Here is a 15215-nt window from a genome sequence, read left to right as displayed (position 1 = left end):
TTTAAAAGCACGCTGTGGAGCCATTAATCCTTGGAAGGGAATGTTTATTAAACAATCAGAACACACATTCACACACATGTATAAAACTCCAGCTGATGGGACAGCTGGCTGTCATGGTGATGAGGCCTTCGGGCAGTTGAGCCCACTGGGGTGCGGCAGGTTTCTAATAAGGCCCGAGGCTTATTCAGCTGGATGCAGCGCTGATGTTGCAGAAAATCTAGAGTGATTACAGGTTGTTATCCTAGATGACGGAGAATCACGGGCTACTTTTTAAAGTTTTAATATTCTATCTCTACCTGCAACGATGCATCCACCTGAATACAGCCCTGGATTCTACAACTGCCTGGTGAGGTGAACACGGCACAGATCGCCTGTTAACAGTTGCAGTACCATCTCTCCCTGCGGGAGTGATGACAACATGACCATATGAACACAGCAGTGTGTTTGTGAGTGCAGTCTGTCGAGTGACGTGCCACAATCTGGATCAGGTCCCACCTGGACAGGACAGGCTTGGTCCTGCTGGGTCTACTACAGTTCTGAATGCTTTTGGTCCTGGATTAAGCCCGTTATGGAGCGATGTACAGTAGCGTGTACCAGTTCACTTTGGCCAAGGTCGTTCCCGATATAGAACATTCTGGGTGGACTCCCTGTGGTGCGCAGCCGGCTTACGGTCTGGCCCGGCTACACCAGGCTGCCGGGCCATGAGACCACAGTAAGCGCCACCCGGCTGCGCTGCTCCTTCAGCATGGGCACCAGTGCCGAGTGGCTCATTCCTGCTGTCGACAAGCCGTTGACCTCCACGATCATATCGCCACACCTAGGGTGACAACACACGTCAGTATGTCAAATAAATGGAGACTGAACGCTCAAACATCACTCAAACAAGAGCAAACACACATTTCATATTCTAGTGAGTATTTCTGATAGCAGGATGGCGTATGTAAGCTTGAGTGAACGTAAACTACAGTGTGTTCATGTGCATTATAATGACAGAACGTGTCACGCAGTGCAAGGGTGTAGCTTATTGGTGTGTTTCTAAGCTCAATGTCACAGAGGATTATCAAGCTTTGTCTACTAATACTTATTAGTAGGGTCTATTTATTGTTGTGGTCTGGTCGAATTTGTTGGCAAAAGGTAAAATATAAATGGACCTAGTGTTAAATTATTTTCGAAAGTAACGGTACATAATTATAGTTTTACTATGAGACAGAGAAATGAAGAGAAGTCTCCATTCACTAAATGTTCAACCTCTACTTTTTAAATGCAGAACTGCTTGTGTTTAACCTAAGATAGATAATGCATTTATATCATTTTATGTTATATTCCTTTATGTCAAACTTGTTTGTAGCGGTTTGCATTATGACAATAGATAAGATACCTGATTACAGAACAATAAAGCAGTGCTGGAAGTCTGGAGGTCACAGTTTATCTGCCTGCTAATTTACCCCCATATCACTGTTAGTAGGAGCCACATTCAGTCACGTGATGAGCAAGCTATTACTCACTTGAGGCGGCCGTCGTAGTACGCAGGTGTGCCGAGGACGATGGTCTTGATAAAGAACGCCTGGTTGCCGTGACTTTCCTCGTATCCCCCAACGATGCTGAAGCCCCAGCTGCCCGGGTGGCTCCTGCGCAGGACAATCTCATGACTGCTGTGCAGGTAGCTGCAGGAGGAGGACAGAGAACAGAGGCAACTAATAGTAGAGATGGCCTCTGTCCTTCAAGGAGCAAAGTTGCTGCTTCATCTTTAAATGAGTGTCAATTGTGACTCTTAAAAATCTTTTCAAAGTAGAGGAAAATATCTGCCGGAGCGGTAGTATTACCTGTTTTCAAACTTGTTTAAAGACATTTTGTAAAATCTAAAGAAAAAAAATATTTTAGCCAGTTGAACAAACCATGATACCTTTATTTAAAAAAAACCAACAGAATAACACATTGGTATTTATCAAAATAATGATGATAATGAAATAAAAATAAATATATTTGATTGATTATGAAAGTATATCTAACCAGACAATTTTAAATAACAATTAGCCCACATTTCAATCCAAGCCTGAAAATTTGAATGACATGGACGAACAATATCATGCACTGATAACCACAAAAGTGCGTTTCAGCTCACCTGGGTAAGCCCAGCCACATGATCCACGAAGGGGACCAGTTGGCATCAAAGTCGCTGTCATGTGTGTGAGGCAGCAGCTCGTCAGGGTCGTTCTCTTCCACCATGCTGACCTCCAGCACCCGCAGCTGCACCGAGGGCGAGGCGGCGCTGGCCTTCAGGGTGCCCACTGCCTCACTGTGGCTCAGGTACGTTAAGTCCTGCCCGTTAATACTCAGCAGGACATCACCTGGACGAGAGAGGAAGAAGACGCTGAAGTTTCTGATGTGAGCTGGTCCTGTACCTGTCATTGCTGAGGGAGCGCTCACCTCGTTTGATTCGCCCGTCCCTCGACAAGCAGCCATGTGGTTGGACGCTGGTCACGAAGATTGGCAGCTCCCCGCTCTTACTACCCCGCCCTCCTGCGACAGTCATGCCTAGAGACTCGAGGGGCTCCTTCTTCACAGTGATGTGTTTCTCTTTACAGGACACACACTGGGAAAGGTCCTAGGTATAATCACACAGAGGCCAAGACACACACACACACACACACACACACACACACACACACACACACACACACACATAGTCACTAACACAGAAAATGCCTCCTTACTCTGTATATTGTATACACAAAGTATATATATATATATATATATATATATATATATATATATATATATATATATCAGTGAACATATATATATATATATATATATATATATATATATATATATATGTATATATATATATATATATATATATATATATACTTAACTACGCTATTCCAACATGATGTTAAAATGCAAACACATGTTGGTTCTGCAAAATCATACAAAACAGTTAAAATCCCCCCCAAAACACACAATCTGACTCATGTGGACAAACACACGCATGACACTCTGTGACACTCGCTTACTCTGTGAGTGCTGGTGCGGGAGAGGTGTATTGGCACAGGGCTCGGGGTAGAGCTGTGGTTAGGCAGGAAGTGATCAAGGCAGTAGAGGTCTCTGGTGGAGCTGGATTTTGGCGGTGGAGGAGGAGTTGGTTTGTTGGGTCGGCCAATCAGCAGGTGGACCCGCTCGCCACTCGCCTAGGAAGACAGAGTCTTTTAGGCATCTTACTTCTCATTCACATTTACGACTTTGGTGTTCATGTTTTTCCTTCTAAAAAATACCAAAAGAAGCCTTCATGACCAAATGAAGCCCCCACCTGTATGATCTGAGCAGCCTGCTCCGGGGTGCCATGGCGTAGGTCCTGGTCATTCACTGCCAACACTCGGTCATTACTCCTCAGTCTGCCATCCTTCGCTGCCAGGCCTCCGTCCAACAGATCCAGCACAAACACTCCCGACTCATCTGTTCGCCTCACCAGCTTGATGCCAAGCTGCTCTGTTGTGTCCCTCTTGTGTAAGGTGATTCTCAGGGTGGCAGGGCTGGACGGGGCGCCCTCAGGGGTGGAGCAAGGGGCGTGGGGCACAGCCGGGGTGGAGGAGGAAGAGGAAGGAGGCGCCCGGGAGGCACAACGACGCTCCCTGAGCACAGTCAGCTGCAAAGTGGTGCAGGGCCGTGCCAGTGTAGTGCGGGCAAAACTGTGGGGGACATTACTGATGTCCACATTGTTCACCTTGGGAGGAAAATAAGTCAGAGGAAACAATGGTTATTTAAAGTTTAAGCCTGAACTAATTAGAGTTTTTGGTCACATTAGCATTCATTTGAAGTCTTCTTACAAATGTACGTCCAATATTCACTCACAGATTGTGTTTTGAGAAAAATATTTGGTTCTTAAGTTGCTAAATGCTCCACTATCTTCACCAGGCAGTCTTTGATTGTCTGCCATCCTGAAAACAGCTGTCAGCTGCGACTGAGAATAAGGTTCATGAAAACGGGGAGAGTGAAACAAAACATTAAAGTTGTGGGCCTTAAAGCCAACACAGATGCTAAAATGCCCCTCTGAGCTGCTCAGCTAGATGCTCACTTTCTGTGTGTTTGACTTTATGAGCAACCCATCCCACACACAAGTAGTCAAGTGACGCATAATACATATAAAAATATGTATTAAAGTACCTTTAAATAGTATAAGCAGAATAATAATAAACAGTTGATTCATGACACAGTGAACAAGATATTTTGCCAGTTATAGGATAGGAAACATTTCAAATGTATTAGATAATCATTCAGATACATACAAAAGGTAATACATTACTTTTATATTATACAATAATATGGACTACTGTCTGCCATAATAGCTACTCTTAACAAAATCTAGCGTGATAACAACAATAGTGGACCTAATAGTTCAAATTAAACCCCAAAGCAGCCAAATGAATTGTTGGGTTTACCTGTAGTAGCTGATCCCCAGCCAGCAGCCTCCCGTCTCGTGCAATGACCCCGTCTCTGTACACTTCCTGAATCACAATGTTGATGAGCGGCGTCTCGTTTCCCCCGACGACACTGATGCCCAGCTCAATATACGGGTTCGCCCGGTGGATCTCTATGGCAGTTATCTCTCCTTCAGGAAGCGAGGGCAACTTAACACATCCTTTATGGACAAACAGATCACGTTACACAGCTGCATTGTAAAAATCAAATGACAACATATTCCCAATGTTAGCTGAAGGTGATTATTCCTTACAGCGCTTACAATGTAAGAAGCTGCAATATCTCTGATCTCTAGTATTCTGCCCTTCAGGAAGATGCTCAGATAAATGTAGGAAGTGTTGTCGTACCCTCTTCAGCGGAGAAAGGCGGCGACTCGGGGCAGTCCCAGCCGGAGGAGGTGGAGCTGACAGAGCGGAGGAGGTGGATGCAGGGATTACTGAGGGGCCGCTTCACCCTGGGGACGACACACTCCAACCCGACCACACCTGAAGACAGAGGGACATGAAGACGTGGATGCCATTTCTTGTGTTTCTCATCAGTTTTCCTCTCAATCTAGATCCCTTCACTTCCTACCAGACCAGCTGAGCCACTCACTTTCTTCCTCCGTGCTCTCCTCAAAGGCAGGGTTGTCGAGGCCGGCGTCGTCTGTCCACACGGGCCCATTGTCGCTGGTGTTATTAGGTCCGGAGGGTGGAGAGGGTGTGCGGTCCCTCAGCTCTGTCTGTGGCGGCGAGCGGGGCGACCTGGGAGGGCTGGTCACCATCGCTCGCTCATCCCCGCTCTCACATCGCAGGCCTTCCACGTTGGTCTGCTGACACCTCGTCCCGGGACACCTTTCACCAAGCAACAGGCGTCAGTTTGTTAGTCCATCTGACGTGTAAAGAAAATCAGGTTCAGCATCAGTTAATTTAATGTGATGCAACTGATCCCATCAGGGAGAGTCTCTTTTTGTGTGTCCCCTTCTTAGAGAAGGTCAGAGTGCACGTCTGGTCAAGCTGGGAGGGATTCAGTGAAAGGGGATTTTTGTAGGAAAGATCTCAATCTGTCAATAATATAATTGTTGCACATCTTGATTTGATGTAGGACTCCACTAAAGTATATGAGGGGCTATTTTGATACTTATATGAGGGAATATTTGTACATGTTGGTGTGTTACTATATGTATATTGTGTATATATGTGCCTTCCATGTCAAACACATGTTCACAAAATGAATTAAAACTACAAAACAGTGAGAATGTTTCCAAACTATCCATGATTCTTGACTTTGTGTTAGGTTTTCGACCAACGAACAGTCGTTAAGATATTTAATGTACAAGGGTATGAAACAAACATTTGCATTTGAGAAGCTACTACTGGTGTAAATTAAGTATTTCTGCTTTATATATTATTTAACTAATTGGTTAATGACATGTAAGTCAGTCGCAAAAGCCTCTGAGATTTTCTTTCCATGAAAACAAACACAACTCTGGTGGAGACAGATGCATCAATTATGTCCCACAAATAGAAAGTCTTCACTGTAAGACAATTAAAAATAAACACAGACAGACACAAGGGATCAATGTGCTCTCATCCGTAATTGACTAAGAAGTATTTACTGAGTGGCAGCTATAAGCTGGTTAAATAATTTAAATGCTTTTCTCCTCATTTCCTTACTTCTTAGAAAACAGGACCAGGGGAAAACTGACATTGCTGTCCCACGACTCTTTGCTCTTGCAATATTTAAAATAAAAAAAACAGTCAACAAGCGATGATGTACTGCTATGTGGCCTCATATAATAATTCTCTTCCACATCTACATTTGACGCTTCCCATCAAGAGGAACAAATAGTTTTGAGAGACAAAATGGAGACACATCAGTAATAAGATCAACCAGCCCACCTTGGAACAACCAGAACACCGTGGCTTGGCACTCGTCTTTTAATCTAATGTCTAGTGACCGATTCCCTCTCTCGGCTCCTGTTATCTTAGACCTTAAGTCTGCAGGATAGGAGAGCGGCAAATTCATGTTGGCCAGAGTTTAATCTTTACTAAAGAATGTCACATTAGTCCTCACAGTGACCTTGTTTGATCGTTCTCAACCATCTTCTCTTGTCTTCTCTACACCCACGTGATGTGCGCAACCTTCGCTGAGCTGTGATTGATTAACAAGGAGACTGTTGACGGTAAAGTGTGATTTGGCTGCAGCTGCAAAATGAACTATCAGAAAACTGTCTTTTCTTAAAATGCAAAGATGTGAATTTTGAAAAACTCTCCTCTTCTTCTCACAAATGAAACACGCCCATAGTGACTTAGCTCGATCTTGCTGCTAAAGCCTCTTTGACCTGATGTGACTATGTGGCTTACGGTGGCTAATGTGAGCTACATTTAGCTAAATTTAGACATATATTGCTGCGTTACTAATGTTATTAACCGAGTCACTTCACAGACTTTAAAAATTGACTTAGAAAAGCTTTTAACACCTTCCTAGCAATAGCTTGTTAGTGTGAGCTTATTAAGGAACATCTCGTTGACTTAACTGAGGTGTTAGGCGGTCACCTGGTATCCAGTAAATGAGCAAATGGATGCTCCTTTGCAACAGACAACATCTTTTAAAAGATTAACAAATAGAAGTTTGTTCCCAAATCAATAAAACTAAGGATATTAGTCCTCACAACTATAGCTACTTGTTACACCATTTCAGCATATTCTGACCAAAATATTTGTACTAGAGGCCGACTGATTAATCCACGCCGATATGACGTGTCACAAACTCATCATCGGTGGAACTTTCTCGACCTCTCTTTTGTACAAAGCAAAGTTATTTGCTATGTTCTGAATATATTCTCCAAACATTTTTACACTTATTTTCCCCTTCACTCCCCTCATAATCAAAATGTACACAGCTTCCATCAACGCAAAAGCAAAAACATTCAAACCTGGTTTCCTTATAATTACTCTGACACAAAGACAATTGCACACACATCATCAGGGCAACAGAGAAAGCAAAAAAGAGAGCAAGAAAGAAAAGAAATTCAGAGGCACACAAAAGGAAAGTTAGAGGAAACCGGTGAGAGGAAGGTTTCTGGCATCCCAAGTCACGCTGCCTCAGGCTCGACTCACCACAGGCCAGGGTTGCCTTTGGCTGTCTCACAGAAGAAATGGTTGAAAAGGTCTCTGGTGTTGAAGTTGCTCAGCATGATTGCAGAATGAGAATATGGAGCTCCTGGTTAGTCAACCCATGACTGCAGTAGGGAACCACTAATCCCCCCGTCACATGACCTACAGCCCAATAATCCCCACAGGGTCTCACAGCACCTGGTCCAAATGGGCCAAAAGTCAAAGTGTGAAACCCTTGAGGTTAAAGATCGCGGGTCAGTCTAACTGCTCTGGAATAAAAACTAGGATACCTCCAAAGATTCCCGGCAAAAGCGAGCCAATCTGGAAGATGGAGCGGTTATATAAAAGGTAACTCGAGTCGTCTTCTTCGTCAATTAATTCATCATTTACGTTCTACGTTGATAGGTGAATGGTTCATCGAGAACATTTCAGAAAATGGACAAAAGATGTTGCAATTTCCCAGAGCCCAAAGGGATGACTTCAAATTGCTTGATTACTCCGACCAACAACTCAGTACCCAAAAGTATTAAGTTAACTATCACAGAAGACTAAGTAAACCAGAACATCATTACGTATGAGAAGCCAGAACCAATGGATTGTTGGCATCTTTGTGAGTAAAATAAAACAAGTGAACATGAACATGTTGCAGATTCATTGTCTTTCAATTAACTCAAAAAAATGAACTAATCCTTTCACCGGTGTCTTTGCTGATTGCCTGATCAATCCAAAATGCAACTACAACAAAGCTACATTACTGATTCAAAGCTTCTGAAATCGTGGTTGCAGTGTATGCACAGGGTTTGATCTGTGTGTGTGTGTGTGTGTGTGTGTGTGTGTGTGTGTGTGTTTGCACACATAAAAAGCATAAATCTATCATGTGTGCGCAAGCTTTATTACCTGTGTTTGAGGTGTGCCTCCAGGTCACATCGTGGCATGCTGAGGGAGCAGACGGGGGTCAAAGGGCAGGACACGGACAGCTTGTCCAGCAGCTTGTGCACCAGTATGCTGGATCTGCGGCACGCCTGCAGCTGCAGCCGCGTCCTGTCCAGCGGGCAGAAGTCCCTCTCCTGGAGGAAGCTACGCAGGCAGCGGGCGCAGAAGGTGTGTCCGCACGGCGTGTCCAGCGGCTGCACCAGCGGCTGCAGGCAGATGTGGCACACCAGGTCGTCGTCCACTTCCAGACGGTAGTTGAAGAGGTGGTTCTCCCAGCTGCGGTGGATCTGGCCACACTCGGGACACAGAGCCTCCAAGGCTGGCTCCCCCGGCCCGGCTGGACCCACCTCGCAGGCCGGGCTGCCCATCTCTGCTCCTTCGACACAACTCAGCTTTGGCACAAAGGACTCCAGTGGTGCTGCAGTGTATGGGAAGGGGCACACGCACTCCTATCCCATAAGCTTCACAGGATGAAGAAGTTGCAGAGAGGACAGATGCCCCCCAGTGGCTGATGGCTCATCACCCTGCATAGGTCAGAGGGCAACGAAAGAGGGTTAAACAGCTGTTACAGAAAAACAACAAGTGTCTGATTATGTGCTTGTGCATTTATTCATGTGGCAAATGCTTTGTGCACGTGGACCCACATGTCTGCACGGGATCGAGAGGGGCACTGTATGTGTGTGTGTGTGTGTGTGTCAGTGAGTGTGCTGAGATTATGTATTGCTGCTCCTGTCCACTAATCTGGCAGTATAATCTCTCTTTTGCTCTCGCCTGCTGCAATCTTCCAATTCCACAGAGAGGGAATTATCTGGGATTGAGGCAGAGAGAGGACACAGATCAGAGGAAGTGGGATTGGGAAAGCAACAGAGAGGAAAAGTAGTGCCAGCCAGGGGTTAAAAGGAGCAAAGGCAGAGCTGGTGAGAAGAAAAGGCAATAAGAAGGGGTGCAAGAGAGATTAATGGGATGTAGCAATCTGAAAAAGGCACAAAACAAGAAAAGTAAAATGAGAGAGGATGTGTGAGGCTCTGAAAGGCAGCCGAGTCCATGAAAGGGATGAAAACAAAGAAGAGAAGACAAATAGCATTCACTCTTTACAGATTCCCCACAGCCAACTTATTTTTGGTTCAGGCCATGTACAGTAGATGCACTCAGTCTTTTTACTGCGACAGAAAGAGAACATGCCTAAAGCGGAGTCTTGAAATACAGCACTCCGCGAGGAGAGAGCGTCCCCAGAGCGGATGCACTGTGTGCACTGATCACTTCCACAGGGTTTCACATCCAAAGCCATTCAGACCTTCAGACGCTCTATTAGCTGAGCCCCCGTGGGCCTGATGCAATCAGTGGACAGCAGAGGGCGTGCCTCGGCTCACAGCGGGCCGGCCGAGCCTCAGTGACTACCTGCCTCTGTTCCAGCGGGGGTCTGCTCTTGTCTCCATGACGACCTGGAGCCTGTTCTGTTCAGTGGGGCTTGACATTCAGAGTGTAGCCGGAGAGGGATGCAGAGGAGCCACACAACAGATGCATTTCTCTCTGCAGGATGCTCTGCTCCTCCCTGGTACAGCCTGAAAGCTTGTCAGACGGCGGAGACGACGATGAGAGCCCCTTTGGTTCGTTTTTTTTTTCCCCAACGCTTTTCCCGTCTCGTCTCCGTGGCTACCCATTTCTGTGACAACCTGTCTCTCCTGTCTCCTTGGCTACCGGACCGGTAGTTACTTATTTCAGCATCCTTTAAGTACGTGCTCCTGTCTGTGTGTGACTGGCTGCTTCTGTCTCTATCCCGCAGCTGGACATGAATTAATCATGAGGACACAAGGCTTCTCTGTTCCTATAACAAAGCTGTGACATCACCACATCACACACAGACACACACAGACACACAGACACACACACACTTGTAGACACGCAAGTATAAGTCTACAAAAGCAAAAGCAAAAAAAAACACACACACACACACACACAGTCACACACACACTCACACACGCATGCACACACGCACACACACGCATGCACAAGAGCTTTTTAGGTACCAGATCCTGCGAATGGTCTTTATCAATAAGTAAAGTCTTCAGGTTTTCACTGTGGCAGCAGTTTAGAGCCCCATCCATGAAAAGCACTTAAATCTATTTTAAACATAGCTGGACTCTGTAGCAACAGCTTCTTTTACACAAGTCAGAGGAAACCTAGAAAATGCTTATCTCTCTTTTAGTCTTACTGTGTGTGCGTGAGAGTCCAAGGCCATACTGTTATTGTCATGCCACTACTGCTGTCTATATTAATAACTAACAGTCTTGGCCCTGCACCTGTCTCTGCTCATTTTTCATTTTTCATAGATGACAATCTAATCTTACAACACAGGACACGCTATGAACAACCTCGCCTGCAGGAATGACATTTTCAGATAAGATGAGATGATGTTTTAGGCCACAGATTTAAAATCTCAGGTCCTGTCGGCTTAGCCTACATTCATGTAAACCCCCATCTCATCGTCTCTTATCTTAAAACAAAATCTAATGGCTGTTAGCCACTTTCAAGAACAGGCCTCAATGTCTGTTGCAATATGCATTTTTTCACAACAGTTAAGCATGCAATGCTAACAACAAAAACTGACACTGATATAATTGATAATTCCCATTATTTCTCCCTCTGTCATTGTCCTGATTTACCTTGGCGACGCACCAACTGTAGTGTCATGATCCATTAGCTACCCGTAAGCGTTGAACACATTTGATTACATGAGTGCATTTTTGTAATCATTGTTCCCATCTGTCTGTCTCCATCCCAGCCTCCACAAGCGGAGAAGCTAGGACAGATGAGGCGACAATGGCAATATCAATGCAAAGCAAACCACACACTGACACCGTTCATGCATCCCCTGAATATGAGCAGATGTGATATTACCTGCTCCGGCTGCTCCTCCGCGCCGTGCACTCCGGCCCCAAAAAGGGGAACGAATATTAGCTGCGGGACCTCAATCACGCATTCACCGCAACGGCCCGTTCCGCAAACCCGCACGAAAACGCCCCCGTGCCTTTGGCGGCGCTGGCCCCGCCCACTGCTGTCCGTCAACGCGGATGGGCGGGGCCTGAAGCTGTCACTCCAGAGCAGAATCAAAGGTGGCTTCAAAACGGCCTGCTCAAAACAAATCTCTAAAATTTGATTTCTTTATGGGATGTAAAATTAGGACTATTATTGGATGCAAAAAGTTGTACGTTTTAGTTCTATAAATTTCCATGAAGCATTTTTTTTCATCTATTGAATATTACATTAGGGGTTTGGTCTAATGCTGATGCTGTTTCAAGATTACTGGGTGAATTGTGAGGTCATAAACAGTCAATAACGATGTTAGTGTTTAATTTATGGTTTGATTATGTCAGTAAAAACACATTCTTATTGAAGAACCTCTTATATAATTTGAATGGTATATGCAACTTCTAGTAAGGCGTTATAGTACAATAATAAACCAATATTAAGAACAACCTTTTGGTTGTCAATTTAATAATTAATCATAATAAGTCATAAAAAGGTCCTATGAGTGTTAACAGTTTTATTTTTTGACAGAAAATGCTCCACTTTTTCTTTCTCCAGTAAGATACGTTTATACTCGTCCACCTCTTCCATCACTGTTTTGATTTAAACTCCGCAAATAAAGGGGACTTTTAAACGTTTAAATTATTTTGTATCCATAAAATAATTTAACAAGGTATTTTATCACAAAAAAATACTTAAAAGTGACTGTTGGAAACTATCAGGCATCTTTAAGGACAGCTAGAATCACAGGGTCCTTGGTTGAAGGACCTCGCGGAGAAGTAAACAGAAAGATGAGTGCGATCGTCAATTAACATTTAATCATCGATTTCAGTCGACTTTACGTCTTACCAACGTGCAGTTAATTGCACCGCGATGGCAGAAGACAATGAACTGGAGAAGTATGTCACTCTTTTGTTGTTTATCCTGAGTTAACGTGTAACAGCTGCTAACACTTGTAGCTAGTTTCTCACAAAACCGTAACCCCCCCTCCATCAGAGGGGCGGGATATTTCTGCTGTTGTATTTACTGTGTTGTAAGACGAGTGTGTTGTCATTGTAAGGAAACTCTTCCACTCGCACAGTCACCTTTAAATGTCTCTGCTGGGCGGTTAAAGGTCGACTAAATGAGTGAGTCTCCTCTGCTGATACTCTGCTGATTCAGCAACTGTGGTCAAAGTAGGACACTTCCGCTGTCCCTCATTCATTCACTAATGATTCACTGTCTACTCTGCACCCTGCATCAGTCTGTTTCCTCTCACTTAATTAAATTATTCTCCCCTTGGTTCCCCCTTGAGGTTTTGTGTTATCTTTGTCCTCAACTTCTCCCAATTTCTTCTCCTTGAATTGACCCTTGAGTGTCTTCATTTATCTATTTAGGCGTGCAGTGGAGGAGCTCCTAAAAGAGACGGACAGAGCTCGAGTGAGAGCAGAGACCATGGGCCCTGCAGGATGGTGAGCACTGTGTTTGACATGCCATCTGTATCCGCCTGCACACATCTGTCATCTGTGGACACTTGCCTGCTATTTATCCGCCTCGCTACATACACTGGGGCAGTTTTTGTTCATTAAGTGTGTTGCATATTTGTGGTGTTTTACAATTGAGGCTGTGCTCACTTTGTCTTGTTTTCTTGCTATATTCTCACAAAATAACTCTAGTGAAAATAAACCTTGTGCAAACGATTACTCAATGTAATATGGCATATGTTTGAGGAAAAAATATTATTTATTTACCATATTGTTCCAGATCAGAGAAATTTTAATTATTAAATTGAGTTTACTAATGTAAAAAATATATATTTTGTGTAGTTATTGACCACCCACCAAAATGTCATAATGTGTTATTCCAAACGTAAAACCAAATTGAATGGATTGTTATTAGTTGGTTTATTCAGGATGTTTACCTGATATCAATGAATTGTTTAGCAAAATCACCCAATAACCAATTACATACAAAGTAAATTTGTAAAAGTCATTTATACACAAATAAAAAAATAATTACCAAAAGAAATATAACATCTGGTCCCAGTCTAAATAGAATAACATCTACTCTTGTCTCAGAGTTAATAATTGAGAGTATTTTTGACTCTATTCAGTGTTTATATTAACTCTACATGACGATAATTTCCTAAAATTCTAGATAGAATTCTATTCAGTTCTAGAATTCTATCTAGAATTCTATTCAATTCTAAATAGACTTCGATATAGAATTCGATTCGACTTCCTTAAACTCTCTTCCGTGCCGTGAACCGTCAGCTCATTTCAGCGGAGCTAGAGGTGTCATGGCGGAGGAAAAGGAACTAAACCTCTTGAATATGATTGGACCCGTGGTGGGCGTGGTCACACTGTTTTACTTCAACAGATTAAATTCTGAATATTTGCTTCTATAGCCTACTGACTACAGCTAGCAATTACGCTCCCAAATGATGAAATATTACTACTTTAGAGGAAAATAATAGTAACTTCAGAAAAATTACTTCCCCATTTTTCCTTTAGTTTGTGTTACATGTAATTCAATGTATAGTACTGGAAACCAGTCTCATTTCTGTTAAGCAATGGCATGAGCAAGTGTCTAAGCTTAAAAGTGTGTCTGTTCACTCTGCTGTCAGGTTGAAGTGTCCCCTGCGCAGCACCAACAAGCGCTTCCTCATCAACACCCTGCGCTCCACTGGCTTGCAGCCGCGCACCGCTGAGTCCAGAGACGGACACTCCACAACGAGAGGGCGGCTGAGAAGCGACTCCCCGGACAGAAGCCGCAATCGCAGCAGAACACCTCCCAGAGATCACAGAAGTAGAGGAGGCCATGCAGACCATAAACACCAACACAAGGACAGCTGCAATAACAAAGATAAGAAGCCGGAGAGAGACAAAGAGAGGAGTTACAGACACAAAGACAACAGGGACGGGAGACATGGAAGGGATGGCCAGAACAGAAGCAAAGAGAGACTTCATAAATAAAGACTTCTGTCCACGGCAGAACAGTGATTTTACTGAGGCCACTCCCTGTTCAGGCTGCACAGAGGTGGACACGCCTGCCACTGCTCACTGACCAGCGAACGCACCTCACGGAACTGCTGGCGGACTGAGAGAACTGTCCTGTGCACCAGTCTGACAAGACGTTTATTCAAGTTTTTATTCCTGATGATAAATCAGGTTTATACAGGTCATGATGTTTATTTGATTCACTTAAATTGCTCACAAAGCCAGTAATCTAATGTTTTTGTTTCCTCAAGATTTGTCACTTAAATTGGACAAAAGTTTTTAAAGCTAACATTTTTGTTCCCTTCTCTCACACATGACTCTTCGTCTGGTGTAATTGTGTTGTACTTACAGGGAGGGAGGTTTGATTTCAATTATATGGTCATTATCAATCTTCTGTCATTACTCGCCCATCATAATGTTTACACAAGCCATGTTGCTGTCGCCACTGGGTAAGCACAGTTTATCGAGTGTCCAACTTTTTGGACATGTATATAGGCCTACCGGCTATCGAAAACAAATTTGTTTGGTAAAGGAGAAGAAAAAAAAATCTTGTTTTCCTGAAACTCCTATGTGTGTCCTCGTGTACAACTGGCCACTATAGTAAGGGATTAGCAGTAAAGCTATATTAACAATAATTGACTGTGATAATCCAGTGATTAAACTTGCGTACATATTTCCATGTGTTTGGGGTCACCAGGGT

At 43.9% G+C, this 15215-nt stretch overlaps 2 protein-coding genes across 4 annotated transcripts; one reads left to right on the top strand and one right to left on the bottom strand.

Annotated features, from left to right (window-relative positions):
• Positions 1–27: 27 nt before the first annotated feature.
• Positions 28–11525, bottom strand: lnx2a (ligand of numb-protein X 2a). Of its 3 annotated transcripts, none has more exons than XM_068581897.1 (12): positions 11409–11525; positions 8475–9034; positions 5074–5312; positions 4827–4964; positions 4440–4639; positions 3311–3724; positions 3018–3191; positions 2428–2605; positions 2123–2348; positions 1824–1859; positions 1506–1664; positions 28–817 (listed from the first exon to the last, which is right to left on the bottom strand). In XM_068581897.1, exons 2-12 carry the CDS (start codon positions 8876–8878, stop codon positions 682–684), a joined length of 2304 nt encoding a protein of 767 aa, XP_068437998.1. In that variant the 5' UTR covers positions 8879–9034; positions 11409–11525; the 3' UTR covers positions 28–681. The 3 variants fall into 3 exon arrangements, with proteins under 3 accessions (XP_068437998.1, XP_068437999.1, XP_068438000.1); XM_068581898.1 differs by lacking the exon at positions 11409–11525 and adding an exon at positions 9909–9969; XM_068581899.1 differs by lacking the exon at positions 1824–1859.
• A 779-nt stretch (positions 11526–12304) lies between these two features.
• si:ch211-140b10.6 (protein POLR1D-like) lies at positions 12305–14739 on the top strand. Its single transcript, XM_068582055.1, has 3 exons — positions 12305–12436; positions 12914–12988; positions 14143–14739. The coding sequence occupies exons 1-3, from the start codon at positions 12411–12413 to the stop codon at positions 14489–14491; spliced, it is 450 nt and encodes a 149-aa protein (XP_068438156.1). The 5' UTR covers positions 12305–12410; the 3' UTR covers positions 14492–14739.
• Positions 14740–15215: the final 476 nt, after the last annotated feature.

This window comes from Clinocottus analis, unplaced genomic scaffold (genome assembly GCF_023055335.1).
Source record: "Clinocottus analis isolate CAN_PGR_092001 unplaced genomic scaffold, fCliAna1.0.p SCAF_18, whole genome shotgun sequence".
Classification (NCBI taxonomy): domain Eukaryota; kingdom Metazoa; phylum Chordata; class Actinopteri; order Perciformes; family Cottidae; genus Clinocottus; species Clinocottus analis.
The sequence above is the reverse complement of the archived record's forward strand: the minus strand, read 5'-3'. Positions and strand labels throughout refer to the sequence as shown.